The 15,919-nt window shown below is 36.4% G+C and overlaps 1 protein-coding gene across 1 annotated transcript in view; it reads right to left on the bottom strand.

The window, feature by feature from the left end:
- Positions 1–7,655: 7,655 nt before the first annotated feature.
- The window catches only part of cavin1b (caveolae associated protein 1b), a 38,135-nt gene continuing 29,871 nt past the window's right edge, over positions 7,656–15,919 (bottom strand). Inside the window, exon 2 of the mRNA XM_051686847.1 lies at positions 7,656–11,853. Coding sequence (XP_051542807.1) covers positions 10,990–11,853 — 864 coding nt within the window. The 3' untranslated portion in view covers positions 7,656–10,989. The remainder of the gene's footprint in view (positions 11,854–15,919) is intronic.

Genomic DNA, 15,919 nt, shown 5'->3' with positions numbered 1-15,919 from the left:
TTGATATGAAGTGATAGGTTATGAGCTTAAATCCTGCGCTGTCAACCAAATGCTTTGTCCTTTTGTATAAAATGTATTTTTTAATAGACAATATAAGATCCAAACCAGAGGTGACCAAACTAGGGCCGGCGAACCAAAGTTGGCCCGTGATGACCTTTGATTTGGCCCGCCTTGTCATAGATGACAAGAGGGAAAAGAAAATAAATTTTTATATGGTATTGATGCAGCTCTTCATTTTTAATTAATCTTTTTTTTTTAACATTGTTTTATTTTTGCATTACAAAAACTATAGCTTATTTGAAAAGTATGTGTATAAGTGATTTAATTTTTAAAAATGCATATGCGACCTTCAATGGCCTTTAAAAAAGTGCTGTCTGAAAGTTCGCTCCATTGGCCATCCCAGGTGCCACCCCAAAATCTTCACTATGATTGGCCAACTCTAAAGTCGGAGGTGGGCCTTCAATACCGCCAAACTGAACCTAGTTGGTTTAAAACGGAGCGGGAACTGAAGCAGTGTGAAGAAATGACAGGTAATTAGGTGGACACGCGGAACAGTGCGTACAGTCATCCGAAATGAAATATGGCTTGAACACGCACTACACTTTGGCAGCATTTAATATCCGCGTGAACGCGACCACTGAAGAGCACCCGTGAAGCGGGCTTGATAAAGTCAGGTGAGGGAGCATTTCAATATTAACAACGGTTCCATTCACTCCAAACACCGCACAACATTACGACAAGCACTATAAGTGAACAGACCATTACTCTCAAAAATCCCTTTTCTGCCCTGCCAGCTTGACAAAAACGGTAATGCAGTAAACTTATTCATATTTCATCTTATTCTGACTAAAACCCATTTTGGGGTGTCATACTGTAATTCGTTTGTCAAACATGAGGATATCTGCCTAAAAACAGATAGCTGCATGTTTTTTAATAACCATAAGATACAATGCCATATTTCGGCAGGATAAAAGGTTTGGATTTGGTAGTATATATATATATATATATATATATATATATATATATATATATATATATATATATATATAATTTTTGTTATTTTATTTTTTATTTTTTAAAATCATAATCATATTTTGGAGTCAACGAAATTAACAGGCCTCTCAGTTTTTCGTTTGCAGAAATGTCCGTCGTAGCTTTTATTTCCTTTCATAAATGTAATGCATTTAGCATAATCGCCTCTTAAGAAAAGCAAAAGTACATTTTTCACAACAGGAAAACAGTTTTAATGTCAAATAAAAGTAGGTAGGCTAAATGCATTAATTACGCAAATATATTTTACAGCATTGTTTAATTCAATAATCCTATTACATTTGGCAGTCCCAATAAATGGTAATACTGAGTGAAATCCAGGACAATGTGTAGCCTAGGTCTATGATAAGAAATATCTTTAATATCTTCTTTGTCACAGAACAAAATCATACTTAATAGTATTACATCATGCCATTGTATATTTATCGCTCCAAAACTCCACAAAACTCCACAAAACTGCACAAAACTACCGTGTGTTCAATGTGAGGAGATGCGCTGTTCTTAAAGAGACAGTAACCATGTTTTAAGAGACGCTTACATTTAGTCGTTTTGCAGACATTTTATTCAAAGTGACTCACAAATGAGAAAGAGACACAACATACATAAAAATATATATTGAAATCATTTATGTGCATTGTGCAAGTATAGAACACTTGATGATTTTAATTTTAGAGTTCTGTGAGTATTGCAGTATTAATATTTAATTTTAAAATACAGTTTGATATATGCAACGTTTACATTTGGCCCACTGCCCTCAATCAAGTTTGATTTTTGGCCCTTCATGGAAAAAATTTTGGGCACCTCTGATCTAAACTATTATACTTTTTAAATGAGTTTACTAATAAAACATCATTTGTTTTAACTAACGGTAACACTTTACAATAAGGTTGCATTTGTTAGCATTAGTAAACATGAACTAATAATGAACAATACTTTTATAGCATTTTTTAATCTTGGTTAATGTACCAATACATCTTTTATATTAAAAGATGTATTTGTTGATAAAGGAATAGTTCACCCAAAAATGAAAATTCTCTCATAATTTATTCACCCTCATGCCATCCCAGATGTGTATGACTTTCTTTCTTCTGCGGAACACAAACAGATTTTTAGAAGATTTCAGCTGTGTTGGTGCATACATTGCAAGTAAATGGGTGCCAACATTTTGAAAAATTCCAAAAAGCGCATAAAGGCATCATAAATGTAATCCATATGACTCCAGTGTATTAATCTATATTTTCAGAAATGATAATGTATGATAGGTGTGTGTGAGAAACAGATCAATATTCAAGTCATTTTTTGCTTGAAATTGTTCTCCCTGCCCAGTAGAGGGCGGTATGCAGGAAAAATATGAATCACCAAAAATACAAGAATGTGAAAGTGATCTGTTTCTCTGTTTCTCACCCACACTTATATCACTTCTGAAGATATTGATTTAACCACTGGAGTCATATGGATTACTTTTATGCTGACTTGTGATTTGTTTTGGATCTTCAAATTTTTGGCATCTTCATTTTTAGATGAACTATTCCTTTAAATGCACTATGAACTAACATAATAATGAACAATTATATTTTTAGTAACTAACATTAAGAACAATAACTTGTGCAAAACAGTTAGCAAATGTAACCTTATTGTTAAGTGTTACCGAACTAACGTATATATTCATAAATAGTCTTCTCTCCCTGTTCATACCTGGCTCAGACATCCCAAAAAATAAATGCATTGATATCCCAAATGCAGCCATCCACATGCCATGAGCCCAGAGTCTGCATCAGCTCATTCCACGGGCTGGAAGGGAACCTTTGAGCTAAGGAAAGATCATGACAAAGTGATGCTATCGTTTACCTAACCCCTCTCCTCTGACCTTCACCATTTTAGTAGAGAACTCATGGTAGAAAATTTACTGAAACTCATTTACCAATTTTTTGAAACACTGACAATTCTGTGTGCTGATTTTCATTTTGACAGTTAAAAAAAACAAGCAAGAACAACATTTGAACCTAGTGCATGAGTTTTGACTTGTGTTTGAGAGTTTGTGTGTGCCCTGTTTATTGCCTGGGAAAGGCAATAACGCATTTTAAGACGCATTTCAGGTGATATGATTTACAAGTGGACAGGCACATACACACAAAATTTACAAAGGTTTTGTAGTTCTTCAAGAATTAACAAATTGACGTTGATGAGTTTGCAGGTAAGTGTATTAAAATGGTGTAACTGTGCAGATGGAACAATTAGAAATAGCGATGTTTATTATGCAATTTCTCTGTATGTAGCCATAGTTTATCAATGGAAATTGTAGTAAACCCAAAACTTGCCATGGTTGCTTGCTACAGTAATGTTTATTATAATATTACTATAGTTAAACCATCCTATAATATACTATGGTATTACTGTAGTTAAACCATGGTTAATTGTATCAAAACCATGGTTATCAAAATTATGTTTTAACCGAAAAAGATGCTGTAATGTCTTGATTTCCTCATTGTGTGGTTTAAATGGATAATGTGATTAAAATCATGCCTTAATTTTTTTTTTTTAAACATTCCAGTATTATATTACATTTTCAATATATACAACAGATGGTTTGTAAATGTATATAGTTATATACACAAATTTATTACATTTACAATAAGCCTATGGTTGTAAGCATTTTGTGATTTCTCAAAGTTACACACAGATCAAGGCCCAAGCAATAGTCCTCTATACAGAAGATCTATAAGAGTAAATGTATGTGTTACGGTATTGCTATTATTACTTTGGAGGCAATGTTAAATGTTTAGGAATGTATAAACTTGGTGAGACTTTATGTTACTTGTTTTTAATAAACTGTTTGTGAATATAAACATACTGATTACTTATCCATAGTTCCATAGGTAAGGTAAATGTTACTTTATTTAAACATGAAATGGAACTGTAACATTCCAAACCAAGAGAGGGACCTTTGCCTCCTTATTTGATTACAGAAGTCCACTAAACACCTCTGCTACAGTGTACAGTAGTTAAGTAATTTGCATTTCTGTATATATTTAACAGTTACACTTTATCTGTTTGACTGCAACAGCACAGAGCTTATTTTTTCAATATTTCTCATAGCTCAAAGTGCATTGTTTTAAAAAACAAAAAACAAAAACATAATGGAAATGTCTGAGAATGATTATTTTTAAACAAAAATATAACATATAATGTTATAGAGTAAAGTGATAAGCATAAAACCACATGAGTCTCCTAATGGCCTTAAATTTGAATAGTTTTTCCTTTAAAGCTACACTTTGTAACTTTTGGTTCTCTAACGGTTGAAGAATAAAACTGCAAGTTACTTGCGGAGGAACATTGTTTTGGTAATTACATGAGCTGGGCTTCGGCTCTGCTATTCTGCGCAGATGAATCTGATGGTTTGAGGAGTACCAGTGTAACCATGGTTACAGGTGATCATCTTATCATAGCGAATGTCACTAACGACAACAAAACTCACCCCCTCTCCTAAAAAAATAAATAAATAAATAACGAAAGGAAGAAAAAGGTGGATATCCGAAAAATATGAGCAGGGAGGTAGCATGTCTTCCGCTGTTGTTTTGAATTACTGAAAACAGTTGTTTTAAAATAAATAACGTTACAAAAGTTAGGCAACGATGACATTAGACATAAAGATTGCTAGTCATAACAGATAAAGTCAAATGGTGGAAACGGTGCAAATGGTGGAAATTATAACTTAGCTAGTTGGCAAATAGACCAAGGTAGTAACTGGTTTAGAGATTGGCATTATTAACAGCATATAGTAGATTTTTTTTCCCCATTGTCCTTCCTCAAAAATGAAATCAAGCACTGCAGTACCACAATCCATAATAAAATGTCCCATTGGGTGGCTAACGCTATCTAACATGCTAAGAGATTTACCTGGCTAACTATCGGTCCAAGTAAATATCTTATTACACAGATCTTTGGAATACTTGATTCTGATTGGTCAATGGTGCCATCGAGCGGTCAGATATTGCTCTGTAACGACCGCACATCTGGGTATTAAGACGTATCAGACCGCACCTCCGGGTATTGTGAGCCATCGTTCCATCAACTCAAATCAATGTTTCATATGTATTTATTTATTTATTTGGCAATAAATAAATATTGCCAAATATTGAGGAGTCAGATGGTCATTTTTACCAAGTAAACACCAACAGAACTCCGACACAATCCAGAGGTGGATTTCAGCTGTTCAGTGATTTATTTGAGAATGAGAATGAGCTTTATTGCCAAATATGCTTACACATACAAGGAATTTGTCTTGGTGACAGAAGCTTCCAGTGCACAAACAATACAACAACAAGAAAAATAAAAAGTGAATAGAAAATATAAGTATACATAGAAATACACAATATGACAAAATATATATACTGTATATATATATATATATATACACACTTACTTCACATACTACTTTTAGCCACTTGAATCTCTTTTGTCAATGTGTTTCTGGCCTGATTGTACAAGAGTTTATTCCCACTTCTGTAAGCATCCTTTCTGGCCTGACGAAGCTGCCTGAGATTTGCTGTAAACCATGGTTTGTCATTGTTGAACGTTAAATAAGTCCTAGTAGGAATGCACATATCCTCACAGAAACTGATATATAATGTCACAGGATCTGTGAGCTCGTCCAGATTGGTGTCTGCAGCTTCAAAAACACTCCAATCAGTGCAATCAATGCAGGCTTGTAGTTCCAGCTCTGGTTCAATGGTCCATCTTTTACAGTCTTTATTACAGGTTTAGCTGATTTAATTTTCTGCCTGTAGGTCAGAAGAAGATTAACCAGACAGTGATCAGAGAGTCCCAAAGCTGCTCTAGGGACAGAGCGATATGTATCCTTTAATGTTGTGTAGCAGTGATCCAGTATATTTCTGTCTCTGGTGGGGCATGTAATGTGCTGTCTGTATTTTGGCAGTTCACGGGTGAGATTGGCTCTGTTAAAATCGCTGAGAATAATAATAAGTGAGTCCGGGTATTGTTGTTCCGTGTCTGTGATCTGATCAGCCAGCTGTTGCAGCGCTGCGCTCACACACGCTTGTGGAGGAATATAAACACTCACCAGAATAAACGAGGAAAACTCTCACGGTGAGTAGAAAGGCTTACAGTTGATAAAGTGCACTTCCAAATTAGGACAGCACATCTTCTTTAACGTTGTTACATCTGTACACCAACTTTCACTGATGTAAAAACCTGTTCCTCCACCTCTCGTTTTCCCCGTTAACTCTGCAATGCGATTCGCTCTGAACAGCTGAAAGCCCAGCAGATGTAACACGCTGTCCGGAATGGCTTCACTCAAAGTCCTTGTTTGTACGGGTGAGGAGATGTAGTTTGTCCGTTTTGTTAGGAAGAGAGTGGAGATTCGCTAGATGAATACTTGACAGCGCTGTTCGAAAGCTGCGTTGATGGAGCTTGACCAGCTTGCCAGCTCGCTTCCCTCACTTGTGTCTCACTTGAATCCAATTTCTTCTCAAATTACGTAATTTCAACGCAAATCAATATTTTATGTCCACGTATTTATTTATTTGGTTAGTAGCCATGTAATAAGAGGGATAATGTACAGTCAGCTGGTTGTTATTACAAAATGAACCCCTTCAGGGTGATACAAGAGTCTTCCGCTTCGCGTCGGGGTCCTGATTGCCATGTTGGGGTTTATTGTGCGATAACAACCGGCTGACTGTACATTATCCCTTACTTACCTGTCGAGCAAGAAAAACTCCATCTCTGGGTTGGATTTAAATCCTTTCAAATCTCGGAGTTGTTGCCACCTCTGGAAGCAATCTGATGTTGTTTCATGTTTTATTGTTATGGGCTCTGTCGCTTTCCCTTTTTGCTTGCAGACTCTTCTTGGTTCAAGGTTTCCTTATTTTGAAAGCGGGTAAAAAAATATATCTTTAAATAATAATATTTCGAAAATAATGCCAATTATATTCAGTCTCTGTCAATGTAACATACTTATATGCAATATAAATATTAGGAACATCACAATTTAATACAATTTACTTGCAATTTCATTCAATATAATTAAACCAAGAAATGAAGATCACCATTGTCATTTGTATTAGTCAGCTAGTTTATTTTCAAATAATTCATTCAAACTTGCATACGCCATTATATACTATATACTAAAAGTAATTGTAACTTCTTCAGAGTTGTCATAAGTGTCTTCCAGATGGAGGTGTATTTATTCTAGAATCTAAATGCCTTACATACTTGCAGGTCATCTACATTATTAAATGTTACATTACTATTTACAACCTCATTAGCTGCACCTGTTAATTTGGTGTGTCGGGGTGAATACTAATGAGATTAATTATTTTGAATTTAATATTTGTAATTATTTTAGATCATTTTATTATGATTCTACACTGACATTAAAGAAGACTATTTATCAGTGTCATAAAAAGCCAAATTACATAAAAATATGAAAAAGTCCAAGGTGGTAAATACTTTTTATACACATGCACAGTGTAGTCTGATAAGGAAAAAGTAATACATTTGTCCATGTGCAGAGGTCTATCAGGTTTTAATTTTTTTTATTTTATTTTTATTTTTTTTATGGTTTTGATCAATAAACAGCACTCATGGATTGTGAAGCAGGTTGCTTTTATTAACACATTAGTGGTTCAGAAGTGTGACATTACAAGAGAAAATTCATCACCAGCTACACAAGCAAATATAAAAGAGCACAGGTAATATGCTTAAAGAAAGAAAAGTTTTGCAAGACTTTTAAGCAACTGATGAAATAATACAATCTGAGCAATGAGGAGAATGGTAAAGGACCACTCTGGAAATGTCAGTGTAATATCATTGATTCATATGCATACGGTTAAAGTTAAAGTAAAGTAAAAGATGCTGCTGGCAGTGCATGTGATTGTGCTTGCAGGTCATGAGATTTTTGCAGTTGATACCTATTTTGTTATAACATTTGTGCTCATAGATCTATGGATAACAAATTAAGGGCTCACCATTCATTGGCCCATTACAACATTACCACAAATGTCCACAAGGGGATGTGCAAATGTTACACAAAAAGTAGTTTTACGGGGTTATGAGCACTGATGCCTTTTTGTTGAACTGCCTGCTGTGCTAGAGTTGGGTAATTTTATATATTATATAAAATATATATATAATTATAAAAAAAATTGTAAAAATTTTTTTATTTGATTTTGTATTTCAATTCTAAATATATTTTGATGATTTGAAAAAACATGTGGAGAAAATGATGTATTAAATTCTTTTTGATATTTCAAAACAGTTTCTTCTTTTGTTTTAACCCTAGAATATCTAACATCCTTATCATGTTTTTCTATTTGTGAAATGTGTTAAATTGAGATGGAAAAAAATAGCAAAACAAAACATTCAGTGTAACAGTTCGACTGTGACAGCCTGTTTTAAGAAAAAAGGTAACATTATTCACCTCTAAAGTCACAATACTGTATATAAAAATTAGCACTTAGAAGCAGTACTTCAGGTTTTTTTTCTCGTTTTGTCCCCCCACCTTCTATGATAAGTAAAGTTTAAACTGTTGACCTGATCTAAATGTGAGAATATTGCTTGAATGAAAATCATCTTCTAGTCCAAGACTAGTGTTAATTTGATCACATGGTCATCTGTCTTATATATTTGCAATAATCTAAATAGCCTAATAATGTTACCAGAGACCTCTGGCCCCAGTTTGCATCTTACTGGTCAGCATGCCCAATCCCCACCCCTTCCCCATCAGTTAAAAAAAAAGGTTAAAGGTAATTTTTGTTATGTTGTGCTGGACTTCATGCAGCATCATACAAAAGCAAAGGCTTTTTGTTACCAATACCATTGAAGAAATGTGCTATTTGCAGTCAGTCATAATTAATTTATTCTGTGAGCGAAAGTGTCCAATAACAGGGAGGTTACTGAGATCCAGTGAGTAATATTTGGCTGGTCATATGATCTTATGATGTCAGCCAACATGAGGCGACCATCTCCATTTAAAAATATACCCACAAGCAGCTTGTGGAGAAAATGACCAATTTGAAAGATCCAAATCTGGTATTGTGTCAGCCATTTTGAGTTTTCCAAAAAAAAAAAAAAAAAAAAACTTTTTCAAACCACTCCTCGACTGTTATTCCGATTAGCACAACATTTTATTTGTATCATCTAAAGACTCCAATGACAAAAAGTTGTCAAAAACATTTTGATTTTTCAGTTTGTTTAGAAGATATAAGCCAGTGAATATTTGGACGCGTGGCCCAAAACCTATAGGTGTGTTCAACTTCATGCAGCACTGCGCAGACCGATCGGCGCTGGACTTGAAGCAGTGCATGTCGGTTAGAAGTTTTGTCCGACTTGAACCGGCGCCACCATCGCGCTACTGTTACATATGCCATCAAAGTACAGTGAGAGCGATTCGAGAGCAGCTGGGTGCACAAGCTCTGAATGACGACACTGCTTATTCACGATTGGCCAGACTCACAACGTGACAATGGTTACACGTGTTTCATGGGCTGCATTCGCAATTGCATACTTCACATACTACTCTTACTACTTCTGCTATGTCAGTCTGTGGCAGAAATAAGAGTTGTGTGGTAGTATGCCATTATCATGATGTTTCTTCTGACACCTCCAGTTTGGCAGAAACTCTCACAACTCCATGTTTTTGTAACAGTACATCATGCTTATATCGTGTTATATTATGTTTGTCTAGTAATATTATGTTTATTCATTAAAAACATTAAAAATGATTACAAATACTGACTCCTTTATTGGTATTAAAATAATACAGGATTTTATTGGGCTTTCTTCTTGCACACCCAACAGGCACTGTATTAAGCAGCAAATAAACCTTTCAAATGAATAATGTTTCTGATTATTTTGTGTAAAATTCAAGCATCTGTCTATCTGAATCACATTTCATCTGCAAACATTGCGTGATCTTCCGTGACTGGTGTGGGTTCAGCAGACGACGAGAAGCACAAGTGTCTGGCTTGGCTGCTCTCTTTTCAACTCCTCCCCCAACTGTAACCGGCAAATCTCGCCGATCGGCAAATCAGGATGCAGTTCAAGTAGAACACACCTTATCTTTTGAACGATTTGATGAATCAAAATTCATTTGATAATTTTTTTTTACAAGAGGGTCTCTAGAACGGTCTAGAAGGAGTTAGAAAAAGAAAGTTCTTCAGAAAACTCAAAATGGCACTCAAATTTTTTTATTTTTTTTAGTTAAGAAACTACTGTGTGCACCTTTAACATGAGGTACTAATTTACTAAAACACACATTAACTGAATGGAGTCTCCTTAAATGTTTTAAAATTTTGCTGCCAGAAAAGATGCAAACACACACATACTGATGCACATACACACAAATGGACACGTTTACTTTTTCCTGCAACATCCAACATCTGGACCAGCAGTATACAGCACACACACTTAGGGCACCTACACACTAGAGTTTGTGGTACATCAAAGAACACAGCGAATCCTTGATTTTAATGGGGATAGAGGTAAAATGCAAGGATTAGTGAGAGTTACACAGTCATACAACCAAAAGTTGAGAACAACGTGGGCATCTGCTGACCAATTTCCAAGTGACAAACATCCAGTTGCACTTTTGGAAAATCCAATTCATCCAGGGGTGGTACTAGAATGTGATGTTTCATGGGGCATTTTCTGGGTGGGAAACTGGGGCATCTTTTGGGTGGGCAACTTGGTTATCTCTTCGTCAGATGGGACTCGACCAACTGGGTGGGGGGTAGCGCTACCTAATCCTCCCTGACCCTGACAGAAATTTGCAGCATTCATTGATTTCGAACTTTTACAGCTGTTTCCAAACACTAAAAATGCATCTAACATTTTCCTATTTGTCAAATGCTTCGTCAGAGCTTTCTCTAGTGTGTAGGCGCCCATATACACACACATACACATGCAGACAATGTTTTTCCTCTAATCGCTGTCTCTATCGTGATCTTTTTGCACCAACACCAGCTCTGAGTCTTCTCCCATCTCCAGCAGTGCCTGCATCTCAGGGCTTTCCTCTGTCTCCTCGTCCTCCTCCACCATCTCGCCACCTTCCATCTCCATCTCATCATCTTCTCCCTCCATCACTGCATTCTCCACTTCCTCCACATCCCCACCTACCTCCACCATCTCAGTTCCCTGGATCTCCACTTCCCCCTCACGGATCTTCTTCACATGGAAGGTGAATGGCGGCACCTTGTAGACGGCCGTTTTGGAACGGGCATAAATGGTGTGGTCAGGTGTGAAGGACTTCATCACCTTCTTCTGTGAGGACTTGAGCTTCTCCTTGCGCTCAGGGTTCACAGACATGCGAGTGCTTAGTTTTCCCATCTTTTTTTCTATGTTGTGACGGGTTTTCTCCAGATTTTCTCGGGTCTTCTGTTTGGTCTTCTCCAGGTTCTCCTTGGTCTTCTGTTTGGTTTTCTCCAAGTTCTCTTTGGTCTTCACGCGAGTTTTTTCCAAGTTGTCTTTGGTCTTCTGTTTGGTCTTCTCTAAGTTCTCCTTTGTCTTTTGCTTGGTTTTCTCCATCTTTTCCTTGGAAAAAACGGTTTTGATATTCTGGTAGCGTTGTAGACTGCTGCGTTTGATACGCTCAGCGCGCGTTTCCTCGATGGTCTCCTCAATTTCGACCTCCTCTTCATCAGAAGACAGGTCCAGATGTACTTTCTCACTGTCCTCTCCTCCTTCTTCCGCAGCCGCTTTGAGTTCTAGTTCCCCTTCTCCCTCTACAGGTTCTGAAAACTTCATAGACTTGGCTACATTTACTTTTGAATGTACTTTCACCTCATCCTGCGGAGAGATAGCAAAATAAACATGTGAGTCACAGTGATGAAGGCATGGGCACATATCCATTCCTCAAAGCAACATAAATCAGCTTTATTTCACTTTAAAGGTTTAGAAATATACTGTCACAATTGAGAGGCTAACTAAAAGTGGATATTTGTCGAAATATCAGAATTATCTGTCCAATAAACAATATAAAGGGACAAGTACTTGAGCCCAAAGCTGGTCATGTAACATTTTACTGTTGGCATCGTTATAGCTATGGGCACCTTACAATTCATACACATGTAGTTCATACACATTTTTTAAACAAAGTGGCATATTTATCTTAATTACAACATGTCTGAAAGTTTAAATTCTTGAATGCTTAGAATTGGCAACAACTTTAAGGGCAGAGTGCTCATTCATTAAGGTAGCAGTGTACTGTATGATGCAATTGAAAAAAGATCGATCATGAATCAAGACATGATCGCCGATCACAGATTTGAGACAAGGGTCGGCAGATTTAGATTGGTGGCCGATCAATGCACATCCCTAGTTAAATGCCCAGAACACTTTATAGAAATAGCATAGCAAATGTGTTAAAAACCACCCACAACACCCTATCAACCGGATAGCAATGACCTGTATGCCATCCAGAACACCCTAGCATCAAGCTGGTAAGTTCTGCATATGCGAGAACCACCTGTCTTTCTTAAAAAAAAGGTAAAAAATCGACTTTACCCCTTTTGCATGACTCCCTTCAGGGAAGAGAGAAATTAACAAGCCTCCTTTGCCAAAACCATGTAACAGATCCTTAAAGCAGCAGGGGCAGCCAAAAACAATCAATGTCCTGTCTTTATTTATCCCATTTAATGGACCTATTGTTCAGCATCCGTGCAAACGATGATGGTGACCTTTCACGCATAGACAAATACACAACCACCCACTCAACTCACATTTAGACATACAGGAGAGTGTTTTTGATTTTATTAGGGTCACTCATGTGATTTTATTATGTTTATAGGGTCACTGCAAACCCTTTGTTTTGCACTTGTGGGGTAGATAGTGTCATTCAACTACAGATGCCATTTGTGTCCCTCAGTGAATTGCTTATACTGTACCTTTAAACTTTTACTGTGTTACTTTAGGCATTTTTCTAAACACAGCAACAAATATCCAGTAACTTTCTTTTATTTTGTAAATTATTATTATTTTTTTTCTGTTCCCACCTCTGGGTATCCAACTTCTACTTGCTCTCTAAGCAAATACACACATTTTGAATGAAACACGCATTTTGAAATCGACACCTGCTATATAATGCATATGCATATACAATAAAATTGCAATTTAAAAAATGATCAAAGAATTGAAACAAGAGGTTGACACATGGAGAATACAAAAGCACATGCAATGATTAGAACATGCATGACCTTCAGCCTGAACTGTTCTGATGTTTTTGTTCCCTTTCTTTTGTTGTCCTTTCTACTATTCTTTCATCGCCCTTCCACTCCCTTCCGACCTGACTCCCACCCACCCTCCTGCCTGACTCTAATTCACAGCATTCCATCCATTGAAGCCCCTCGTCCCCGAGCGTTTTGTGTTCCTACAGCACAGCACAATGTTCAGGCTTGTTTGTAAGTGAGAAATTTTTTCCATCAGTGTGATTCAGTGAGTCATCCTTGTTTGCCCTGTTAAAGTCTCTGCTAACATTCCCAAACCAACAAACAAACATAAGGATGTCTTTGTTGTTTGATTCATTCTTTCGTCTGCACTCTGCAGCAAGCAGGAACAAATAATCTACATTGGGAGGACAACAAACAAGCAATCAAAAAGTCAGTATGCATAAAGGGTCTTTGCTGCTGTGGGGTGTTTTCATTTAGATGCAATTCAGATCGCCAAAAACACACCAAAACAGACACATCATACTGAACACGCCTTAATTCATTACATATTTGTACTCCTACACATTGTGATGCATTTCACAGCTCAAGGGTTTAGTTTTTGTCACAATAAAGAGTATTAGAGTACACCAGGTGGTGAAGATCATGGAAAGCTTTGCCCAAAGAATATCTAACCTGGGATCTTTCGTGCACCACCCTTCTTACAGAGTAATTCATAAATCTGTAATGAAGTGCATGTTGGGAACTCTATAAATTACCTTCTTATAATTATGTGTCTAATTTTATCTCACCATATTTGAACCCAATGAAAAAATGGGTTGACAGATAAGGGATAGCAGCACCCCTACTGAAATAATAAAATAAAAAAAACAGCTTAAACTAAGGTGGTTAACTGGTATGCAAACAAAGCTGGTTAGACTGGTCTGTTATGCTTAAAGCCTGTTTAAGATGATCATCAAACCACCTTGGGCTGGTTTAAGCTGTTTCTGTTTTTCACCAGAAGGGGCGCTTACTCCTTATCTGCCAATTGCCATTTTTCAATGGGTTCAAACATGATCTCAGACAGGCAAAGTTCAGAATATTCAAAAGGCATCTCTTTTGGTCTGATCTATGCACTAATGGCCCAAAGGTCAGAAGGTCGTTGGTCTTGCGTAAACAACATTCTTTAAAAGCAGCTGTAATGGAAGAACTTTAAGATGGAAAACATGCTTGAGGAAGTCAGGCAGTCACCTTGGTGGGCCGGCATCCCAGAGTGCCTCTCTCAAGTTAATGTTGCATTGTTCTGCCGAGCAGAGAGGAAGGTACACACACACTCTATCATAAGAAATGATGGAAAATGTGTGTAATGAGTGTGAGCGAAAAGAGCGGTGGAGATACATTTCACATTCCCAATAACAATTTCCTTTGAACTTGTTGCCTTTTGAAAGTCTAGATGCCACAATCCAAGACTAGATCCCCTCAAACCATTAGACAAAAATCACTTCATATTTAATTTGATTACATTTGGTCTTGGGTTAAATGTATGATGTATGTGGCATGTTTTCTTAGTGGTTTTGGGGGAAACTACATTTAGTTAAATGTTATACATTATTTAAATTTAACCGACTTTGACTTCATGTGCGCACAACATTAACAGGGTTCTGTCTTTCTTTCTTTCCCTTCTTTCTTTTTCTCTCAAACACAGGGTGCATGTACACACACACAAACACATAAGTGCATATGAGTAGTTTAAAGACCACATCATACATCAAACACAGTTTTACTTTTCCATGAGCCAACCACAGAAATGGGGAGGGCTGAGGGTGAGAGAGATTGACATAATTTCTGACTACATGGACAGAAAAGTTGTTTGTGTATGTCTCCAGGACAGTTTATGTCCATGTGTTTGTCACAGTGTGTATAAACATGAAGTGATACAACAAGAGCTCTGTTGACTGTGTCTGTCACATTGGGTGTGGTTTAGTTTAATGGCACTTTCCATGAATAGGGCAAAAATCTGATCTAAATAAATAAATAAATAATGTATTTCCTTTTCTTTTTCAACAAATGGTCAATGAAAGGAGGTGCTTAACCTAAATAAAATGTTAAAACCTAATTTGTGATTTTGTAATTTTCCAGCTATAAACATTAAATAGATAAAATTAACAACATTCGGAAATAAATACAATAAAAAAAAGGCAAAAAAAAAAGTAACAGGGTTGCAAATTAAGCTATATTACCATACATGAAATATAAATATTTTTTTATAATCTTTTCTCAAAGTAACTTGGTTAACAGGGTTGAATTGAGTCAACACAACAATTTTTGTAAAAACAATGAAAACAGAACAAGATTATTTATTTGTTTTCCCCCCATTCTGTGAAAAGTCCTTTCCACATTCCTTGGATTCTCAAACCCTCTAGCGCCACCAACAGGTAAAAATTGCACTTATGTTTATGCTTATCACTTTTGAACCGAATGGCCTAGAAACCAAATTCTAGGAATAAATATTTTCCTCTGATTCCTTGGCTCATTCCAAGTCGAATGGACAATTTCTGTCTGATGTGATTTTCTGCTATTCAGAATTTTCCAAAAAACCTACTATATCAAACACCTCCTAGGCTGTTCGATTTACATGAAATTTGCAAATGTATCATCTATGGACACTTATGACAAAAATATGTTTAAAACTTTTTGATGGACCAAACCCT

Source organism: Myxocyprinus asiaticus, chromosome 44 (assembly GCF_019703515.2).
Source record: "Myxocyprinus asiaticus isolate MX2 ecotype Aquarium Trade chromosome 44, UBuf_Myxa_2, whole genome shotgun sequence".
Lineage (NCBI taxonomy): Eukaryota > Metazoa > Chordata > Actinopteri > Cypriniformes > Catostomidae > Myxocyprinus > Myxocyprinus asiaticus.
This window is presented reverse-complemented; position numbering and strand designations above follow the sequence as displayed.